The 23,835-nt window shown below is 37.9% G+C and overlaps 1 protein-coding gene across 1 annotated transcript; it reads left to right on the forward strand.

Annotated features, from left to right (window-relative positions):
* Nucleotides 1-4,616: 4,616 nt before the first annotated feature.
* On the forward strand, nucleotides 4,617-23,410 carry MCHR2 (melanin concentrating hormone receptor 2). The gene is made up of 5 exons (XM_065834072.2): nucleotides 4,617-4,798; nucleotides 13,192-13,401; nucleotides 19,597-19,791; nucleotides 21,818-21,937; nucleotides 22,987-23,410. The coding sequence occupies exons 1-5, from the start codon at nucleotides 4,617-4,619 to the stop codon at nucleotides 23,408-23,410; spliced, it is 1,131 nt and encodes a 376-aa protein (XP_065690144.1).
* Nucleotides 23,411-23,835: the final 425 nt, after the last annotated feature.

Consider the following 23,835-nt stretch of genomic DNA (forward strand, 5'->3'; position numbering starts at 1 on the left):
TTATCTTAATAAGGAATAAAAACAAAGGAACAACTTAAGAACTTGTGGTCTATGACTGTGAAAAAAAAAAAGCTGTTAAAGGCACTATAAAAACTCCTACCACCAACAGCCCAGGTGAGGGTTCATGTTTGCCCTGTACAAGCACAGGTTGCACCCATTGTTCTCTGTTTTTCTCACTTTTTATTAGAACCCTTGTGACTATGCAGCATTGCAATTGAGAATATAGTGTATTTGTAAGATGTAGATTGAATACCAGTATAGAGAATATTTTCTGTCTCTGGATCTTTTGTTGCTTTATTGAAGTGCAAGGAAAACTTCGTAAGTGTCCACACTTTGCAGATGGACTAGCTGGGCAACAAAGGACATAATAAATATGCCTGAGGGCAGGCACTGAATCAGTGGCAGAAGCAAGAATTAAATCCACATCTTCTAGTTTTTCTAGAATATAGGAATATAGGAAATGCAGAAGAGGGCAAGACAAAGGATCAAAAAGCAATGAGACAAAAGATGTCTTTCCCTAACTAAACAAGATAAGCTTCTGACTCAAAACATTTGAAGTTAATGCTAAAATCAGTACCAAACTGCAGAATCTTGCAATGGCAAGACATGAGCATGGCTTTCAGACAAAATCTGAGCATGTCAAAGGCACCATAGAAAGTGAGAATAGTTGTAAATGACATCAAAACTGAGTCAAGCAATAGTCAAATTCTGCAGTTGAATTTTCCCGTGTAGGAGACAGTCTGTAACTGGGTGGAACTGAATGAACAGGTGATTTGTTTGTTTGTTTGTTTATTTGATTAAGCTGTTACCAAGAATAATCCCTTCAGAATGCAAAAACTGTAGATAAAAGAAGCTACTCTTCTTGTTTGCTTTGCCTCTAGTTAAAGTGTGTTGTGTTACTAAAAATAAATCAGGCTATGTGCTCACTCCTGTAACAGTCCCTGGCAGTTATGAGGAGGGATAAATTTGTAGGATAAATTTCATCTGATTTAAGTGTCTGAATTGCTTAGTAACAGGTATTTAATAAGAAACACATCTGTATACAAGAAGTTAAATTAGGCAGCTTGTATAAACATTTCAGTAGTGTAACTTTTTAGCAGATATAGGAGAAATCCTAAAGGCAGTCTTTAAAAGTCACAACAATTCTATGCAAATCTTTACACAGTTTCATTAGTCAGTTTGATTCAGACCTCCAGAAGAAGCCCTGCTCCATGCCCTAAGTATCTGTTCTGCCATACTTAAGCAACTTCCTCTTTTCTCAGTTTTGGGGTGGGTTTGGTTTTTGGTTTTGTTTTAAAATCAAGTTCACTGTCACAGTGAATTTATGTGCAGCTGGCTTCTATGACCTTCAGTGATGAAAAACTATTGGTTTGGATTTCCCCTGTAAGTCTAGTTCATGTGATGGAGTTTTGTTGATTTTACTGAAGATGGTGGCTTGCCATGTCATAGAGGAAAGCACAAGATGGGTTACAAGCATCAATACTCAGCACGTTACCATGACTTCAGCATAGGTCTTGCTGCACTTGCAAGAGTTTGCTTCCTGGCCAGAGTGAGGTACAAGAAAGAGTTCAGCAGGGCCCATGAGAGGACATCCCTTTGTTTATCTTCACAATGCTGACTGTATGGGGTTCACTTCTATAGCTGAACTTAGGTGTGCTAAGATGTTGTTCTTACTGACTCAGCTTTCCATCTTTCTATGGTAATAGCTTGTCAGAGGAAATGCGGACACAAAACAGATGTATTAAAAACTTGAAGCTTCAGAGAGTATATTTTAGATTTTACTTTTTTGACACTAGAAAAAGTTGATGATACACTTTTTGAATAATCTATCCTTTCAGGGATTATGTTAATTTAAATATAAGGTCTTATTTTCTACTCCCTAGCTGAAATTTAAAGGGTGATATATGTCAGTAATTTTGGAAGCAAGCACTAAAATAATGCTCTTTAATAAATCAGTTGAGACGGGTTAGAAAAAAATAAGGATGTATTAGCTTTAAAGCTGGTCTCTTGTATCTGACACTCTACTTACAAAAATAAATGATTATCCTTTTCCCAATTCTTTCACAAAGTGTTAATTTTCCTCCCATCTGTCTGTTTTACCAAAAAGATATTACTCATTTACTTCACAGAAACTAAGCACTGAACAGGCATAATTTTCTTTTTTAGCCCAGTGTAACTTTTTATTATTAAATGATCATTGAATCAATCCTTCGTTAGGAATGAGAAGTTATACCAATCACAGAAGCAGTTTTGGATTTTCCACTTTTTTAATTCCTGAAAAGTGTGTAATTTTGCTACAATATATGTAAAAGCCATGCCTCTAATGTAACTTATAAACACTTCAGTGGTTTCAACCATATTTGTGAAGATAAGTTGTTTTCACTGTGGTAGCCAGATTTATTTTGTCTTCACCAATATAAGTAACTCTGTGATCACATCATTCACTCAGAATTTGTGTGGAACAAATGGTATTTCACCATCAGAAGATACTTTCATGTGTTTTCCTGTGCTTTTCTGTGAAACATAAAGTTTGTAGAGTTCTTGGTGGTCTGTGACTTAAATCCATTAAGCAGGTATAAAAATTACCCCCCTACTCAAGGAACATATTGTTGCAGGTTTCTTCTCTGTAAACAACATGAAACTGCTTATTTTTAAATTAGATTTTCAAAAATCTGTCCCTGCATTTTATTGTCATTATTTTTTCCTATTTCTGGTAGCCTCCTGGACCCCCTGGTTTTGGCAAGTAGATTCCGTATTTATTACTTACTGCCTTCCTTGTATCTTGAACAGCAGCACCTTGCTATTCTTAATTTGATCTTACTGAGGAGCAGTGACTCATCATCACTTAGTAAAGACTAAAATCCAGTAAAAGGGTGATTTTATTCTCAAATGCATAAAGGAATTATATAGTATATACATGATTTTTTTACTTCACCGCAGGCTGCAATTTTGCTTTAAGATACTGTATTTACTGAAATAACAATCAAATTTGCTAAAGACATAAATTTAGCTCAAAGTAGGATTAAAAATACACAAGTATGATTTGCCTCTCAATTTATTGTTTTTAAAGTTGCATATAGGTGTAACTGCAGGGCAGTGTTGTTCTTCAGTGCCTTATCTGGAGTTGCTGGACTCTCAGCAGGGCTTACTGAATTATTTTGAGCAGAGTTCCTTCACACATGTATTCAGTTCCTACCAGCCTGAAGTTACACTAGGCAAATAAAGCAGAGGCTTGGGCTGCAGTTGCATAGGTGAACTGGTGGGAAAAGATGATCTCAGGAAAAAAGATATCATCTTTACTTGAGGAAATAGAGGATTGTATATCTAGGCAATTAAGAATCTTAAAAGTAAAGATTCTGTTCAGCATACTATGGAAATGAGTGTATGGGTCAGAAGACGGATATTAATAGTTTTGCTGCAACAGCTGGAGCTGTTGAAGAAATAGACTATATGCATCTGCACCATTAGCTTTGTCCTCAGGTATAACTTATACCTGAGGAAACTATAGGTTTCTTGTAGCTTCATGCATCTCAAAATGGACACACAAGATTAGGGGTGATTTTGAGTTAAAAAAAAATACCTAACAACATTTTCTCATATTTCACATATTCAAAAAAGCATTGAACAGGTGAGGTAAGAAGAGACATCTGGAGATCACTTAGTCAAACATCCTTCACAAAGCAGGGTCTGCTTGAGCAGGTTGCTTGAAGCCACATTCAGGTGCTTTTTTAACACCTCAAGCTGATATTCAAAGAGATGGAGATATGTGAAAAGTCAACAGCCTTTCAGAGCAACCTGTGTCCAGGATTTAACCACCCTGACTGGGAAAATTGCATTCTTGTGTTCAGATGGATTTTCCTGTGTTTCAGTTTCTGCCCATTGCCTCTTGTTCTGTCACTGGGCACCACTGAAAAGAGTCTGGCTCCCATGTCTTCACTCCCCTGCAACCAACCATTTATATGCATTGCTCAGGTTCCCCTGAGCCTTCCCTTCTCCAGGCTGAACACCCCTGGCCCTCTCAGCCTCTCATATGCCAGATGTGCCAGTCCCTTCACTAACTTCATAGCCCTCCAGTAAGTCCCTATCTTTCTTGCCATTGGGAGACTGGATCTGGATCCAGCACTGCAGATGCATCACCAGAGCTAAGCAGAGGGGAAGAATTGCCTCTGTTGTCCTGCTGGTAATGCTCTACCTAATGTAGCACTGGATGCTATTGACCTTTTTTCCTGCACGAGTGCACTGATAGCTCGTGTTCAACTTCTAGTCTACCAGGTCCAGCCCAGTCAAAGACAACATGAACAGTGGGTTTTCTGAGAGCGGAATAAAAACTGTGATTCTAAAATAATGTGTCTTCGATGATTACAAAATTGTTTAAGTTATCATTGAGTTACTACATCACAGATTTCATTCTGAAAACAATGAAATCCAGTTCTTTTATGTCCGATCTTGAATAAATAAAATCTTTTGGTGTAAGGTTTTTTTATGAAATTGAGATAACCATTAAACAGTAGAGTACACTTAGATACTAAAATTAACTAATGATATTCAAGTTATTAGTCCACAACTAATATATTTTCTCTTGCTCCTACAGAACTAAGTCCTAAAGTTGCCGAAGAATGAGTGAGTTCCAGCTGTCCTGTAAGAACAGTACACCAGGCTTCTTTAACAGCTCCTGGAGTGGATGGCACCACTACCAGGTGATTGGTGCTGCAGAGACAATCATCCTTCCCTCTCTGATTGGGGTTATCTGTTCAACAGGCTTAGTTGGAAATATCCTCATTGTATTCACAATAATAAGGTATGGAATTGAATGCATTTTTCAATAAGATTTATTGCTGAAAAAATAAGTGAAGGCTGCACTAAGAAAGTGAATTGCCCAGCAAACACAAGGATAGCAAGTTTTTCATGTTCCATTTAGTCACTGACATTTACTTCTCATTAAAAAAAAATTTAATCATTACTAGAGATAATAGTAATGTATGCTTGCTTAGCCTTTTCTGTTATGAGAAAGTGCTTAAGTATATGGTCAAATTCAAACATATTAAAGGAAACAAAAACACTTGCCTTGTTCTCTGGTTTGCATGATAATTGGTAGCAATCTTCCCAGTAGCACATGCAAAAACTAGACGGGGCTTTAGTAATGGTACTAGTCAGGCATTTTAATGTTCACAGAACTTTTTTAAGATCAGTTGAAGTATCGTGTTTTTCTGCTTTGAAAACTGCACTGCTACCTCAGACTATTCTAATAACAGAACTCCATCTAACTTTTACCCATTTACATTTCTAGACTTCATTGCTTTTTTCCAGCATCCCCTTGCTTCTGGCAATGGGGTCTTAAGTGCCAGTCAAGGATTCTCACATGACAGGAATTAATACCTAGAGATACTTTTGTTGTATTCTGAGAAGGTAAAATTCCTGAAGTTGCTAAATTTTGGGAGATCATAAAATCTGACCCAGTCATCCTTTGTGCAAGAAAATACCTTTTAGTCTCTTTATTTTAACAAAAGATGTCTTTTTCTATATAATAACTTGATTACAAGTGGCTGATGCTATGAAAACCTCTAAATCCATAACCATGTATCTTGAAAAAATTGTTTTTATCTTCAGTGCAAATTTAACATAAAGATCTATGACAGTATAAGTCTGATATATGTCACACACTACAAGGATTAACAGAGGTACTCTATGCCTACATACTGTGCTTTTAAAGGTAAAGATTTCCAAAGACCAACCTAGGACTAAGTGCCTGTCAGCCCCTGAGCTTTAGTAAACTTCCCTTGAAACTACCAGAAACCCAATGCCTGGTACACTCAAGAACATTGTAGCTCATAATCTGAATGCAAAAGAAAAAAAATGTGGAAACAGTACATCTGAAGTTAACACAAGGGCTATATGATTTTCTAAATGTAAAAATGAATAGAAAGGAAAAAAATAAATCAAGTTTCTAAAAATCAGTTGTAGAGTCTCTAAAAAAAATAGAATGTAAGGAAACAGAGAAGGAACGAAGATTTCTTAGGCCCTGCTTAAAAGCTTTTTTCTATCTTAAATAAAAATATGAGAGACAGAGGGAATAGACACAGACAATGACTTGAGGGAAAAAAAAAAAATTAGTTTAAACCGTACTTGCATTCAAATTATGGACACGAACATTTATACACAGGAAAATAATTTGAAAATAATGCATTAATAATTTCATGTGGTAGGTGCCAACACTTAAAAAAACAGCCACAAGCCTCAGACTCCATGAATGAATTTACAATTAAAATGTAGCTACGTTTTGAAAAATAACCGTGTTAAATTCTCATCTTTCACAACACAGATATGATTCTACACAGTGGCTCTGTTTCTGAGTTGTATCTTTTCTCTTTACTGAACATATTTTCTCATGCATAAATTTAAATTTTCTTAGCATTACAGAGTCAGTTCTTTCAAGAGAAAAAGACACTAGATTATCTGTTCGACTAGAAAGTTATTTACTTCCCAGTAGCAAATACTTTATTGATGATAGAACATGGTAAAGAATTAACCTTGGAATTTCAGCTTCCCAGTTTTGTTTGCAGGTCTGCCAGCTAAGGACAAACATTTTTGTGTGAATTAAAATTATATTATTTGCAACTTACTGGGAGAAAATAGCCAAAAGTCCTAATGAAAGTTACATGTAATAATACACCTGTACATTGAAATTTAGTTTAAAAATTAGTAAGTCAATGACTTTTGGCTGGCTCTCCATGTGTGAACGAATTTATTAAGTAGGGAATAATAGAGTCAGTTGAGATATGTTGTTATTTAATTAAAAAGAAAATGGTGGAGAAAATGCTACAAGAGTTCAGCGTCAGTCAGAAGTACCCAATAATCTTCATCCTATAACAGCACCCTGGAAAAACTGGTCCCTAAAACTGCAGTTCTGCTGGAAAGCATTTTATGTAAAATTACTTACTTCGTCAGACCAGCTGGTGGGAGAATGGTTATGCTTTTGTGTGGAGGGAGAAAATATGATCCAGACAACATCAATTAGCTGCATTAGTCTGACTTTGTATTTTTAAGGAAGAGTATGTCACAGAAGAGAAAAGGAAATCAAATAGAATTATTTATAAGTATGGCTTTTCAGATTAATTTGATTTTTGATAAGGCAACTAATAGCAAGTGATAAAATAGCATTTCCTAAAACAGTGGTTGTAAGTGTCACAACGCTTTTTACTTGCATTCTGAGTCTCCAGCTGGAGAAAGTGTATTTGCAACTGAATACAGGCACCGGAAGAAAATTTCTGAAACTGCTACATACAGCAAACCTATCCCAATCAGAGGTTTTATGTTATCCAGTTTTATATGTTATTAACTCAGCTAAAGAACAATCTAATGAGTTCAAGAATTATAAAGTGAAAAACAAAAAAAAAGTAGCTGAAATGTGGATGGCACTGGGTGATGCTTATAAGCAACAAGTTTCCTGAAAAGATTTTCAGGAGAAATAGGTTAACAGGGAACTTTCAGGGATTGGTTGTGGGGCCAGACAGATTTCAAATTTTCCCTCAGATACCTGAGGCAAAGTGTGAGCCAGTAGTGTTCCTAATGACAGACTCTGGGAAGATGTGGCTGATGCAAAGATGTATAAGACTGTCATACAGAAAGAAACAGATAGAGAATAGAGGAGGGACTAGAGTGAAAGAAATGCAGTAACCTCTAATAACAGAATGCACAAACCCCTTTTTATTTTCTTATTATTTTTTAATAAATGGAAAACACTGGTGTCAGTCAGAAAACAACAGAGGACAAACTCCTGGGATTGCTGTGGGCTTTCAATAGACTAAAGCTGCGTGAGAAGCCCACACAGCTGTAATATGTGTAAGGCTCTGCCATTCCCGGGGAAAGAGGAAAATGTTAATGCCATTCTCCAGGCTCAGAACAAGGCCTGAAATACAACTCTCACCATCTGTTTCCAAGAGAGATAAGGTATTCGAACTGGAATAGTGAAAATTGTCCCTGCCCATGGCAGGGAGGTTGGAACTGGATGATCTTCAAGGTCCCTTCCAACCCAGATCATTCTAAGATTCTAAGATTGTATGAATAAGAACAGAAAATAACAATTGCTAGAATCAGAACAATGGAGAACCATGAAAACTCACCTTTTTCTTTTTTTTTTAAAAAAAAAGCAGGCTCAGAGGTGTGTGCTTACTCTGTATAAATCAGGATCAAATACAGCAGAAATGGTAAAGGACTGTTTAAACTAAAGGCAGGTGGTGGTACAAGAGCAATTGGGTAGACCTCAGTCAGGATCTATTAAAGGTTAACTGGGAAGGTGATTTTTACCTTCTAGAGTAGTGATGCCATGTGATAGGCTTCAGTAGGAGTAGTGGAAGTGAAATAATTATTTTTGAAATTAAATCACTCTGTTATGAGGAAGTCTCTTCTGACCTTGCTTCCTGTGACAGACAACGACTCACTTATGTGATAAGGGTTGTTTGTTCTAGTCTTAGGTTCCTACTTTTCCTAAGTCTAGCAGAAAAACCCCAACATGTTAAACAACATACCCAGTGTCTTGCAACATATATCAGCTGTTCTGCTCTTTATTCCTCACTGAGATGGGAAAGATAAGTGTTTCTGCACTGAGACAGAATGGTGTTAGTTTACTCTGATTTCTATAAATTCATTTTAGATTTGTTTCAGAAATAGAAAAAACAAGCTAATGTTAGAAATGTGAAACTTCCCATGATCAAATTTGGCACAGCAACTGATACATGTCTCTATGTGATGTCATATGGCTTAACTGTGAGATTCAGTTAAGCAGTAATATGTTTTTGGACCAGAATATCTAGGACAAAATTCTATAGCTCTTGCTAATCTAATGTTAAACATTAGATAATGTTGTTATCCAACAACAAATTAGATAGTTTAATTACTTGGAAGTATTCATCACTAGATACAGTTAAGTGAGGGAAGGCATAGAGACAGACATACTGAGCAGAAATGGCTGCTATTTCTTCCTGCAGTTTTTCGTGACTGGTACTGAGCAAAGATTCAGTCTCAAAAGATTTTGTAGGCCTTACCCAGCCATACAGATGTGAAGAAATTTTTTCCATCCCAACTTCGATTGCCTAAGCCAACCCATCTGGGTCCCTCCATGGAGAGGTACTACTGAGAGTAATACATGTCATCTTTGTCGTATACCTATCCGAGACAGAATAAATTGTTCCCAGAGTTCTGTTTCTCTGCAGTGATTCTAGGAGCCAAGATCACCTGATGACATTAGAGGTCTAAATTCCAAAAAGAAAAAAAAATACTTAAGAAAAATCCAACTCTCCATTAAAAGGAGAAAAGATAGTACAAGTCTTTCCTGACAAATTATTGAGATTTTTTTTCATCCAGTAGAGGAAAATAGCACACAGAAATTATCCAAGAGAGATCACATCACACATTTACCAACAGAAGGTAGTGTTAGGTAGGTACAGGACTGCTGCTGTTGGACCTGCTCTTCTCAGGGACTGAGAACCTAGGTAAACTCCAAGTATGAGAGCAGATTGAAATGGACTATGGTCAACACCAGAGTGGGAATTTTCAAAAAGCTTCCTCCAAGACAAGCTGTTTTGCTGGGAACTGATAGATTTGGTACGGGAGGAAGGCGTGGGCAGGAGGATGACTTTAAAGCTGGTGCTACCTGCCATTGCAGACCTAGCCCACAAGTGATGCCATTTTCACCTTTCCTATTTGAAGAAAGGGTATGTCCTTGTGTTTTTAAATGTGTGATGCTTATAAATCATCTTGTCTTTGACCTAAAAGATCACTTCCAAAGTAACATGTAAGATTCTAGTCAATGAAGACAGTCTATCCAGGAGGGTATAAATAAATAATGATGACAGCACATAATGCAGTCAGAGTGGATACATAATGACTGATAACAACAGATAATGCACTTGTCATGTTTCTTGAAGTTGTTACTGGAGTGACAGCCAGTATGTGGATTATCACATTGTTGCATCTGCTCAACACTTCTTTTTGTAATGAATTGGAATAATTCAAATCCATTTTGTAATGAGTTTAATCTGTAGAAGTAGAATTGAAGAGAAGGTAGGACAAATCACAGATTTGACATACTCACAAATTTTGCAGAACAACAATTCTGCTTTTGTAGATTTTTCACACAGTATTTCAGAGATGGAAATTAACCTGGCATGGGTGGAGGGATGAATTGACCAGCCAATATCTGAGGTCTGGGAAACTGCTGAGAAGCTTTCAAATCTGTGGCAAGAAAGTAGAAAAAACTGAAAGAACAAAAGAGAAAATAGTTGAAATTGAGGGTATCACTATTATTTTCCTGGCTTTTTTTTTTTTGGTAAAGTGATACTTTTAACAGAAGGCAAGCACCACTGTCTTAATAAAATAGAAGAAACTTATAAACTGTAAAATGTGGCAAAAATTATTTGAGATTATAAAGTCTGGTGCATGAGTTACCATTTAAATATTGTGGCACTGAGCCACCACAGGAAACCATCTAAAAATCTGTACAAAAATACGTGTCCTGGCTTCTGGACACTGATCTGAAAAGGTATTGTTTTCTGAACCTTAGTGCAAAGCATGAGACAGTAGACGTTACAACACTTCACTTTCCATCAACCGTGGGACAGCTGTTCAATGTATATTCTTTGTGATTTAATTAAGCATAAAGTTTGCAAGTTTAGAATTTGAGATTCTCATTCAGAGTCCGAAAGTAATTTCCAATTTAGTATGATTTATCCTGTTCATGTGATTGAAATAAAGCAGAAAACCACCATTTTAACTTTTCCATTACACGACATGTACAGACAGTTTCAGATCCTTTGAAACCTGTGTGTTTGACCATAATAGTACCATTTGATGCCTTTCAGGAAACACACTTTGGGGCTTTTATTTTCCTGGAGATTTTGCACCCTCGAAGTTCACAAAGATAAACGCACCAGAGAAAAAAAGATCACATATGCGTCATTTTTTCCACAAGCTCCATTTATTAGTGCCAGCAGATATACTTTATAGATGTCTGGCTTTGGTTTCAGCATCATAACCAGATGACAGTGAATCATACTTCATAATTTATTAAAAATGTTGGGGGAAAAAAACCAAAACTTTTATCTGGCTCATGCCCTCTAGCTTAAATTTGTTTATCTGGAAACATAGTTATTTCATAGCTTGTAGCATGCAGTGAAAGCAACAGGAAAAATATGTAATCAGTAACTCTTCTCACGTAGGTCTCTTTAGGTAATGACGGTCATAGAGTTGGACTTCTGAATGTGGTTTGTTGGCAACCAGGTGGAGTTCTCCCAGCTGCAGGTTCTACTGTGTCTTCCAGGAAGAACGACAAATAAACTGGTACTTTGCAGTAGACTGGAAGGAAAAAAATGGTTATGAGATACTGAGAGGGAGCCTAGACAAATAGCTTAGACTACATGTCAAATTTGTAAGTGGATTTAGGTAAGGTGATTCCTACATGGAAAGTGTGGATAAGGGCCTTTTTAAGAAAGTCCTGTAATTAAAAAAAAAAAGTAGAAATGTCAGTGCTCTTCAAAGACGCTTTGTGTTTCCTTCCTTGATTTGTATAGAATAAGGCAAATTAAAGTCAGGAATTCCTTCAACTGCATGTATGACATTCCTCCGAGACCAAATAGTGATTATATTTTGGTAAGGAATTCTAGGAAAGCATATATATCATGCAAAAGCTATGCAATATAGACATTATAAAACTGTCAAATCTAAACTCTCAGTACTTATATCAGGAGTGGTTACATTTATACAGTCCTAAAATTACATTTAGCCCTTTGAAGGTAACCGCAAGGCTCATATGGGCCCTGGTGAAAATGAGTTTGACTCCCCTGACTTAGATGACTGTGCATGCAGTTTTAATTCAGTTGTGTTTCCTATGTATGTATAAACTTCACGAGACTATCTTTAAATATTTAATTACATACTTTTTTTTTCCTAAAGCAACATTTCTCTTTTACCAATTTCCTTTTCACCTTGAGCACCTGAGACCTTCTTGTCCGTATCTTTAAACAAGATCCAGCCCTGGGTCAACTGTACCACAGGAAGGCTCTGATGTCTCTTCCTATTTCTGCTAGTCTGGCATTTCTAGAGTTCCTATTACCATCAGACCTGCACTTATTTTGAACACTTTCTAGTTTTCAAATGGGAATATGGATAACTGTACTGATATCAATAAATTAAATAGCCCATTCAGCCTCACACAAAAGCAAATTTATGAACTGTATCTTTTTCTTCAGCCTCAAATATAAGGTTTGAAATATCTAAACTCTAAAATAGTGATCCTGATAGTGTACTTGTGTGTAGTTCTGTTTGGAGGTCTTCTCTATCAACAGTACACTTGGAAAATGGTAGAGTAACTGTCACGGAGGCATCCCGAAGTTAGTTTAGATGGACAACAGGGTCCAAACCAAACTTTTATTCAGTACAGAAGGTGCAGCAGATTAACCGGTGGAAGACCTGTTTTAGCCCTCCAATAGTGACATAAATACAAGTTCGAGTATCAGTCAAGGTAATTATTAAATGTGCAGCAAATAATAACAATGGAGATCCACAGTATGCATACATGTGGCTCACCAAAAACAATGCCAGGGCCGTCCCTGACTCCGGGAAAAGTATACACTTGCCTGAATCTGGCAAGGAATTATTAAAGTTTTACACGTGCTTATATTTAAGCATAGAATAAGCCGTGATCCTGCGAGGAATTATTAAAGAGAAGTTTTATCACTCACCCCCATAGCTCAGCGGGGGAATCCCGGTCCCAGGAGATTACCTTAGGCAGCCATCCTGCCTAAGGGGGAGGGCTCTCGGCCACAGCACTTGACCTGTGCTCTGAGAGGTCCACACAACGGGCGGCAAAACCTCGGCAGGAGGGGTCCTGTTTTTAAAGCCTTGTCAGATCTGACTGTGGACATTCCAGAAGCTTCTAAGCACCCCCACTCTGGCTGTGGGCACCCAGCGGCTCCTTGGTGCCTCTGTGCCCCCACCCCTTCTCTCTCTTAAGGACACTGATCAACGGGTTCTGGGGTCAAAAGAAGAGAAGCTGTTAACCCCATTGCAGGAGAGGGGGGGGAGGGAGATGTATCTGCACCTTCCATATCAAAGGAAGTGAGGAAGAGAGAGGGGGGTGTGCATCTGGCACAGTAACTATGGCAAGTAACCACCTCCATGTCTTTCAATTTATTTCAGAACTCAGAAGAAAACTATCCCAGATATCTACATCTGCAATCTGGCTATAGCAGATTTGGTTCATATCATTGGCATGCCCTTTCTCATTCATCAATGGGCACGTGGAGGTGAGTGGGTTTTTGGCAGCCCCCTTTGCACCATCATTACCTCCCTGGATGCAAGCAACCAATTCACATGCAGCGCCATCATGACTGCAATGAGTTTGGACAGGTATGTGATTTCAGATTTTTTCAGATTCTGTTTCACTGTAAAATCATCCCAAATTCACAATAAAAGCAAGAAACATAATTACACCTTAATAAATGCTATGGCTAATGCAGCATTGGACAGCTTCATGTTCTCTTTCAGAGTTCTCAAAAATAAAAGCACTTCTAAAGGAAGACAGGAGCAGGTCAGACCTGGGAAGGCACTTCCAGAAGAAGTCTGAGCTGAACAAAATTACTAGCACATGCAAATTAATATCTGTCATATTGCTGGATGATGTTTTTATTTCCCTAAACCCTCTACTTCATAGTAGGAGTGAACCATGTCATACAGTGTTCCAACAGAGACTTTACTATTGCAGCATTTCTTTTTGAAAAACAAATTTCTTTATAAGATCTTAAGAAGTGGCAAAACCAGCTGTTCTCTCCATGGAGCTTTAGGGGTCAATTTATGAGGGGTACATTGTATAAAAGTTTGCTTTTCATTACTCGCTTTAATATAAAATAAAAAACATTAAGGAAAGCTGTAAAAACTATGCAGATTGAATATGTGTATTAAAATTTATGAGAAAGTTTCCTAAACTGACATCAAACACATTTTTAAATACAGATTCCTGTTTATGCCACAGGCCAACATTACACAAATTAAACCTGAATGAAACTTTGGTAGCAGAACTTTTGCCTACCAGTTAAAAGAAAACTTCCTAAGAGGCAAACCACAACACCTGTTCTCTGGATGAGGATAAATATAGACATACATAGACAGCAATTCTAATATAATTTACCCCCATGTACACCAAAACTAAATTCAACTGTTCAATGAAAATATCACTTGCCTAAGTGAAAACAGAATTGTGTATGCTGCAGACATCACTTCCTGGATATATTGATATACTCTTCTGGTGCAGTTTCTGATGAGACAGGAGAGAGGGTAAGATTGGTGAAAACGGGGTCCAGTATGATGCCCTACAGTAATGTTGTTACCTAGAACATTCCAATAATCCATTTGACTTAAACTGAATATGCAATTAACAATGCCAGTGACCTTTTTTCAATGGCAAAGGAATTTTTTGGTCTATGACATTTTAAGAAAAGAGCCAAGACTTACATGTTCAAAATAACTGATGCAGATTTAGAAGTCACATGACTCCTTTTTCATTAACAGTAAACAAGATGCAGCTGGTAAAACCTATGCCAGACTTTCTATGACAGGAGGCTGGGAGGCACATCTCATTCCCTATAAGATGACTCCACCGGAGCACGTGATAGGAAAATGTCACTGTTTGGGTTCCCTCTCACAGAGCACACCTGCTTCTGACTACTTCTTCCACAAACTTTGCTTCTAAGAAAAGGTGTAATCCTGTTGATAGGGTTTCAGTTGTCTGTGATCCAAAGCATACTTTTGGTATGGCACAGATGTATCATCTTGTCTCAGCCTCCTAAGAAAACTGCCAAATGCCAAGGCATGTGAAAGTACCTGGAGGAGAACCTTGTATGCTAAGAAAGGTAAGATTGCAGCCAGAGATAAAACAGTTGAGATGGAGACAGTTGGAAGCCCAAAGGTTCAAGAAGAGAAACACTAGCATGAAGAGGTACAAAATACTAATGAGAACCAAGAATTTTGAAGATGCTCTTTCACTCACATTGACAGCTGTCCAGCAGAGACTCAAGGATGCCAGGTAGGGGTGGTAAGAGTATGAACACTTAGCCTAGGAGCTTGCTAGTCCTACCTGCCTATTGTCTATTGGAGTAGCAAATAAATAATAGCTTTTTGTGAATATCCTGCTTGCACAGTTTCTCTGTGCATGGGAATAGGTCCCCTGAGCAAAGTTCCCAAAGTCTGAGAGTTACATAGGGTATCAGTCAATTTTGAGGGCTTCATAAACATTTATTTACCCTATCCTTTTAAGGCTTTGGGAACACAAATGGAAAGGTGAAGCTAGGAAGATAAATCTGGAGCAAACAGCTCCATGACAGCTGAGAAGAAATGGGCAGGTGTTCCAAGTGCTTGCAGCAGCCGAGACTGACAGGCATGAAAAAATGTGTTCCTGGTTTGCCCATTGTTGTAATGTTGCTCTAGGAAATATTTACCAAAGTGGTATCGCTAGTAGGGTGGGGCCATATCTCTATGAAAGTTATGGGTTTTCAGTTATTTAAAACCAGAACCACCTGATTTGCCATGGACTAATCCATTTACTCATTCTTCACACTCCTTTTCCTGCCGCTTCTTGCTTCACTTCACATGCAGGCACAAGCAGCCCAGACAGAGCAAAAAGGAAAAGCCTTTTAAAAGCTCAATATCCTGAGAACATTTTAAGCCAATACAGATAATAAATTAATAATTAACATTAAGATTATAATTTATGCTAATTAGTTATAGTAATAATAAGAATATTGTCAGTATGCTAAATTGCGACAATATGCAACGTATAGTAATAATGTTAGGCCATAGGATTTCAATATGGCAAGTTAAGATACATTCAGAGGTAGGAAGAGAAGGAAAAAAAATAAAATAAAAGGAAAATCCAAGTTCTAAGAGATGTTTCCTCTCTACTTGTCCTATATGCATGACAGAAGTATGATTACATGTTTATGGCTTTGCTAGAAATCATACATTAACTACTACAACATTAACTAGGAGCACATGCTCCCATGAAAGACTTTCAGCTTGGCTTTCACAATTGCACCATGTACCTTTAGTGATGGTGGGTCTCATAGACAGCAAGTTTGGCAGAAAGGTAAAAAGAAATGTGGTAATAGGCACAGGTAACAGAGACCACGCACCTGGTGCCTGGTAGTTTTTCAGAGCTCTGCAGGCTCCATCTCTGCCTCCTTCTCTAGACCTCTGTGCCAGAGGCATGGCTCAGACATTCTCATTTCTGTTGGGTTTAGGTAAGCATTCTTCAGACTTTTCCCAACAAAAGACTATTTTATTACTAATAATTACTTTGTCATATGAGGGTATGTGATGTCTGCCTTCAAGTTTCACACTCTGCTTGAAGTGCAAATTACCCCGTATTTTTGTAACAGCATATTCTCCTAAATGCACCATTCACATTCCATTTCACAGATTTATCATCTGACAGTGGGCAAGACTGAAAATTATATCCAAACTGAAACAACCAATAGAAAGCCACCACCACAAAAGAATGGAGATAAAAGCTGCTCGATAAGTGTTTAGGGTGAGATTAATATCTTATTGTCTGGGGAAGGGTAAGTCAGAATACCATCAGGCTGGAATAAGTTTGAGTTCTATCTAGAAAAAGAATCCTTTATATTTTCATTGAATTTAATTTCTGGTGGTATTTTCATTCCATTCAGTCTAATGATTTCCTTTTCATGTAAGTTTATTAAATGACTTTTTTTCTTTTGCTAAGATGAATATTAAAAATGATAATTAGAAGCCTAGGAAATTAACCTTTATAGTCACACATCAGTATATTAAAATTTCCTGCAAAAAAATGGATCCAGAAAGTGTGAAAAGTCATTTTACAATACATGAGGAAATACACATATATATAGGCCTGATTTTAGTTCCCTGACCTGCATCATTAGTAACCTGCCCTGTCTACACAGCAAAAGGAACCAAGGTCAGCCAGCCTATAGGCAGTGGTGGGCACTTCTGGCAGTGAAAGGTGTGGATTCAGTACTTATCCCAGGCTAAGAAGACTGTTTTTCACTTGTCATTCCTTCCCTTAATGATCTCCAATGCCCATTAACCCAGTTAGTTTTATTACAAACTACATCAGTCTGATAAACACTGTACTGCAGCTGCTATCAAGATGAGTTCCATTCACTGATAAGTCCTGAGCTGTGCTGGGCTCTGGTTCTTTGAGCAAAGGCAATATCATCCACTAAGCCACACGTCACATGGTGCCTTAAGAGCCTTTTGCATCGCTCACAGCCCTCTCTCTGAAGCTCTTTAGCTGCGTTTCTGCTGGCAGCTCTGCAACCGGTCACCCAAGCCTTTCCCAGAGACTCTGGGGTAGCACTTTCCCCTTGTTCCCACGCTGCGGATCTTGCGCGGTTATCCTCCCAGCCCTGCACCTGCACAACCAACCACGCTGTTATGGGGGGTTCTCATGGGAAGTTACTGCCACCAGCATGAGAATCACCCTTTCTTCCCCTCCCTTTTCTTACCCTGTGGTCAAAGATTCCAGTTGGCATTAGTGGACCCAAAACCACACATGCCCTAAACTTGACAGTACAATAGCATGCAGCCTCAGCAACATGTGCTCTCAGCAACAACAACTCGTAAGGAGCAAGTCCTGATGAAAACTATGTTGATACTGTGGAAAAAGCATTACAGGGAGAACCACACATGGCACTGGAGAAGAGATGCAGAAAAGGATGCTTGTCTGGAGAACCTCCGTAGCTTCTCTTCCCAGCTGGACACTCAGGACAGCTTTACCTTTCCACACTCTTTCTTTTCAACTGCAATGCTATCAGCTACAGACCCTGGTAACAATTCTCCATGCATCTGAACCTCTTTTGAAAACCTTTGTACAATACATTGCTCTTAATGAATAAGCTAATAAGAAATAAACAGTGTTTTTGTGGCTAGGTACCTTGTGAATTTAAACAGCTTGAAACAAAAGCGAGATCTCGCTGAAACCTTCCTATGAAGGAGAAGCACATGAAAGCATTAAGGAGTTTTTGTGTAGGCCAACTGTAGGCACCAGATAAAGTTCAGCCTCATTAATGTGTGTCTAAGAGATGACTCACAGGGTGTATGGAGAGCACAGCAGAGGATGGAATATCATGTCCTGTCACTCTCCTTACAACCTGCAGGAGGAGAGGTGCCTGGTTAGGTGCACTTCTTACTCCACGTCAGCTAATATCACTTTTCTGTACTTCCCCCACATGCCCTATTTTCATCTCACAGACTTTCATTTTCTCATAAATAGTTCCTTTAAGTCACATTTTATTTGCTGATTTTTTGATAATGTGCATTGTAACTCTCTTCTGTGCTCATTCTTTGGAAACATCTCTGCCTCTGATTTTAAAAAGAGTTGCAGTATTGTTCTCTTACTTTGCACAGATATGTTGCTTACACCACTTGAAAAATGAAAGCAAGCTGCAAGCATACATAGTATACCATGCTTACACGGAGACTAAGAGGTCAAATTTTGTGTAAAGCAGGAGTTTTAAGTTTAAATCACAAGTTTTAAGAACCTGAGAAGCCTGTAAATTACTCTCAATTACAGCGATCCTGTAAGTAATATCAATATCAGAAGCTATTTCCATGAGGCAGCCAGTGAAACAGGAGAGGTATCTGTACCAAGAATGGTACAAAGCAGTTACACCATTGCAAATGCAGAGGATTTCTGGTCTTTCTGTCACCATCATGAGGACTGAGAATAACTGCATGAAATTAGACATAGCTTCTTGAGACACCATATGCCAGAAAAGCCTTTTGTTGATTCTAGTAATAACGGCCATTACTTTAACCTTATTTAGTGAAAAAAATTGGTTATTGAAAAGCTTGAATAATGAAATCTATTTCACACTCAGATTCAAAGAAGACTGAAAATAATTTAATATCACATAAATATTCATCTTTCTTGATCTTATGCACTGGTTGCACTTGGCAATAACACCAAGAAACTGAGGTGCTTCAGGCACCTTGTTCTGACTGGCTGGTGAACCTGATCTGTGAAAAACAAGTACAGGACCTCAAGCGATATCCCACTGTCTTGCAGGCAACATGCTGCTGGCACCTATAGACACAGTTTCTGTTTATCTTCAGTTACGTGGAAATCAAATATTTTGGTTACAACTATGAGAGACTTGAGCACTCCAAGAGCTAAAATATGTCAGAAACATATATATATTATTTTTTTAAATAGCAGTCTTACCTACACTAAATTATCCCCAATCCTTTTCCAGACTAACTTAATCTTAGGTTTTGTCTCTGTTTGCTTCTTGTATGTCTGAGTTTTAAAATTCTTAAAACACTTATCCTATTAATCAAATAATGTTGTGACCAAAAGAATGATCAGTTATAAAAATGCATGCTGAACGTTAAGGGAGTTGCTTGAATAAAAGCCATTCTGGCATGTTGTAGGAGACAACTTCAAAAAAAATAAGCTTCCTTCCTTTGTGATGGTTATTCTTAGTATTTTTATGTTGCAGTCAATAATATTAACCTAAATATTTTATTCTTTTTTCTATTACCTTGCTCTGTTGCCTGCTTTTACAGGTACATCGCTCTTGTCCAGCCATTTCGCCTAACCCATCTGAGAACAAGATCAAAGACAATTCGAGTCAATTTATGTTTATGGGTGGCATCACTTATTCTGATGTTCCCAGTGTGGGTCTATTCAAAAGTAATAAAATTCAAAGATGGTTTGGAAAGTTGCGCTTTTGATCTAACCTCACCTGATGATGTTCTCTGGTAAGTTTTCAAAGCTCAGTGGATCAAGTCTTCAATTGGTGTTGAGGGTACCACCTATTTTATCCTTGACATCCCTGACAGGCAGTCGGAAGAATGGAAGAATGGATGGATGGAAGGATGGATGGATGGATGGATGGATGGATGGATGGATGAAATAGAATTAGAGGCTGAGGGTGATCCTTGTATCATTCAAATCATTGCATCTCAGATTGTATTGGTAACATAGAGGCAGCCCCAGCATGATCAAGTTCAGCAAGACAGTTCCTATATAGCAAATATAACAGTGAAAGATTTCTTATATTACCTTGCTGCATTTAGGTAACTGTTGTTCACAAATGGAATCTCATTGCCCTTTCTGACCTGGCAGACTGTTGTCTTTGGAAGATATAGATCACAGAAGAGATTAAACACTCCTCAAATTGCATACATGACTTTGCAGTATTTCATGGCCAAGCAGATTCCTGCTTATTTGTTAGATTCAAACTAGCTGGTTCAGTGATGACTAGCAAGGGATGTAAAATAAAATTTTAAAAACCTTACATAACAGAGAGCAAATTTTGGCTGATACTGGGTGTTTTTATATTAGCATGTTAGTTTGGATAAGGAAGGTATTTTTGGAGTGTGTATCCCAATTATCTCAAATTACCAAACTTGAGTTCACATTATTCAGCACACAATCTGTACTCTTTTCAGGTGAAATCAGACTAGAAAAAGTACTCCAGGAACTCAATGAATGGACTCCAACCACTCTTGTGTGTTCAGTCCTCAATCCACAGGATCCAATTAAAGAAAATTCAAAGTTAAACCCCCTAACATGAGTATAATGTGCCATGTCCTAAGCACCAAGTACTTCACTCTACAGATTTTCACTACTCATTTGTACTACTCATTAATGCAGACAAAGCCTAAAAGAGTGTATTTGAGCCTTTTTTCTTCCAGTATCCCTTTCTCTTCCCCTCCTCCAATTGAATTGCAACCAGATTTTTAACTGAATTAATTCTAGCTCTGGAGGACCAGAAAAAGAGTAAATATATGTAACGGTATAGAAGATAAATATTTTAATGTCAGCAGAGCTTGACAAAATTCACTGTTAAAGACTTAAGGTATTCGTAAAAACAATCCCTGAAATATGACTATTTTCAAGAACTTGTGAAGGGCACGAGACCCCCAATAACCGGAAAGAAAACAAAGAAAATAGGAGAAAAACAGGGCTGAAAGCATTTGGAGAATTCAGTCTAGTCCTTCCTCTCTCATATGGCATGACCAATCATCAGAGGCTTATTTAATTCCATATTAGAGGTTTTAACACAGAAAAGTTTGAAGACAAGTAAAAGGAGACTTTGGTAGATAGAGTAAAAAAAAAAAAAAAAATGAACTTCAACAACCAGAAAGTTTAACAAATTATTAAGCTCTCTATCTGTGAAGTGATAAGAAAAAATCTATGTCTATTTGTCAGGAACAAATTACAAAATAACCTAATTTCGTTCTTTGATGGAAGTTCTCCAATTGATAAAGAATAAATAGAAACAACCTAAGTTAAATTGTAACAAAATACCCACAAAACAACTAGGAAAGCTGGTGTAGAAGAGATTACACCAATGATGCAAGAATGGTTGAAAAAACTGTTCCCAGAAGGTGGTCATCCCTCTTCTACTATCAGACCAGCAAAATATCAGGGGACTAAGGAGACTGTGTTCTGCATAAATGCTTGCAAGAGTTTTCACTAATTATACAGGTGCTGGAAAAAGCACACACATACAGAATTTGGAAAGCTAATTAGTATAATCTGTAGTTATCTTCTTGTAGTCAACAGTACTCCTAGAAGTGCTGAACACAGACTTTAATACTTTAAAGTACTTGCAGTTCTAGGTACTTGCTGCTATCTAAAATAGTTTTCAGGTATCTCTAATCAAGAGTCACAAATCAGGGACCACTTTATGAAAAATGTAATTTATATTTTTTTTACATTTATGAGATGGTCTTTTTGTAATCACCTTGTTCATTCTTTTTGCATTTTGTTCTACAGGTATACACTTTATCTTACTATAACAACTTTCTTTTTTCCTTTACCACTGATATTTATTTGCTATATTTTGATTTTATGTTACACATGGGAGATGTATCAGCAAAACAAGAAAGCAGGAAGGTAAAGTATTATTCACGTTTCTTCTTATATCACATGTTCTGCTCAGACTGTAAAGGTTTTATACGTAACAGCCCAAAAGGAACAGTCCTAAACCAACATTTAGGCACTACATCATATAACTTCAGAAACTACATTAGTTTCCCAGGAAACAGACTGGGGACGGGATTTAGTGGACGGTGCAAGATAATCCAGGTAGAAGGAAACACTGTGGAGAAAGTTACGGCTGAAGTCCTCAGCTTATCTGAGAACAAAAAGGCATCAACCCAACCCTGATCTTCTGGCTGCGGGAGGGCACCTCCCCATCCAGGTCTCAGCTTCAGGTTCTCAGTTCAGGGATTAGGAAACGCTGGGAGAACATGGGTGCCAGATCTGGCACCAGCTGCCATGCCCCAGGGAGTTGCAGGCCCCACAATGATCCCTGGCCACTCTTCACAGCCTTGGGAAGTCTAGGCAATAAAATAAAATTGACACATCAAACAGATAAAATATTATTTCCCAGTTTCTGTGACAGCAACCCCTGGTCAGCATGTTTTAGTTCCAGAACTACGTGCTTTTCATTTCAGCTTGCACCAATCTGAAAAAGGAAATCGATTTCCTTTTTAGTGTGGTTGTTAATTCCTCAAGCAGGAGGATCATTTGCTACTTTGCTCCTTTAAGCTCATGATAATCATGTTTTAACTGGATATTTCTGTTCTAGTTGTTAGCAAAAAAAAATGTAATCATAGATGAAAAGGGATGCAAGGCTATATAGTTCCCATGTTTAAAAAGAGTAATAATTTTTAAGGAAAAATAATTGTCAGTGTTCCATCACATATACATAAACTATTCTCACTGACTCCTGTATGTGTGTAGTATAGGATCCAACTCAGCCTAAGACGAACAAACAATAATGTGCAAACAACAAAAAAATGAAGTTGTTGAGAGCTGCCCTTTGCTGGCACTGTGGATGAATTCGGTCACAAATAGCTGCCGTTCCTTAGTACACTCAATCCATGCCATCATTTTCCCACCTTGACTTTCCATTCCAGGGATCCTTCTTTGTTTTGCAGTTACACCACCAGTATCCCCAGGCAAAGGGTCATGAGGCTTACTAAGATGGTTCTTGCTCTGGTCAGCGTGTTCGTAGTAAGTGCTGCCCCATTCCACGTGATCCAGCTCATGAATCTTCAGGTTTCTCAGCCAACCCTGACCTTCTACATGAGCTATTATGTCTCCATCTGCTTCAGCTACGCCAGCAGCAGCATTAATCCCTTTCTCTACATCCTGCTTAGTGGGAACTTCCAGAAGCGTCTCCGGCAGTGCACAAATGTGGATGTTAGGATGGCAGAACGGGATGTCAACACAATTGAAAACACCCCTCAAGTCAAGTTTTTGAAAGGAGGGTCTTCTTCCAAGAAAAATGCAGTATCTATGTCTACATATGTGTTCATTGCAATAGATGGGCATGATTTCACTTCCTTTGTCAAAGTGTAACTCAGAAGTGGCTTTGTTGCTCAAGTTACACGAGTTGATGTAAGAAGAGGATCTGCATCACTGTGTGAAAGGTTAGAGCTTCTAGAAGAGAGACTGTCTGCAAAAATATTATTTGTTACTGTGCCATTGCTTTTTTTTATGATCATTTGTACACAGATTGACCAAATGCATCAAGACAAAAACGGATTTAAAAAAAATGTAGTCCTCTGGTAGTAAGAAGATAGAATGACCGTGGCAGGCATTTGGGATCTGACATTATGTGTCAAGTCATGGAAGCTGTAAGTTAATGACTAGAAGAGACTTAGTTACTGATGACTCAGAAGGGGGTAGCTACTGGTTTTTATCCTATCTACACCTGTCTCATCTGACACTCACTTTTCCAGCTATTAAAGACAAGGGAGAGACATAAAAAGGCCCTTTTGGAG

This window comes from Patagioenas fasciata, chromosome 3 (assembly GCF_037038585.1).
Source record: "Patagioenas fasciata isolate bPatFas1 chromosome 3, bPatFas1.hap1, whole genome shotgun sequence".
Classification (NCBI taxonomy): Eukaryota; Metazoa; Chordata; class Aves; order Columbiformes; family Columbidae; genus Patagioenas; species Patagioenas fasciata.

Bases quoted from the DNA above. Each gene is read 5' to 3' on its own strand.
- MCHR2 (XM_065834072.2), top strand. From the start codon at position 4,617: ATGAGTGAGTTCCAGCTGTCCTGTAAGAACAGTACACCAGGCTTCTTT. The intron at 13,402-19,596 runs GTATGTGATTTC...CTGCTTTTACAG, and splicing joins ACTGCAATGAGTTTGGACAG to GTACATCGCTCTTGTCCAGC. The intron at 21,938-22,986 runs GTAAAGTATTAT...TTTGTTTTGCAG, and splicing joins CAAAACAAGAAAGCAGGAAG to TTACACCACCAGTATCCCCA.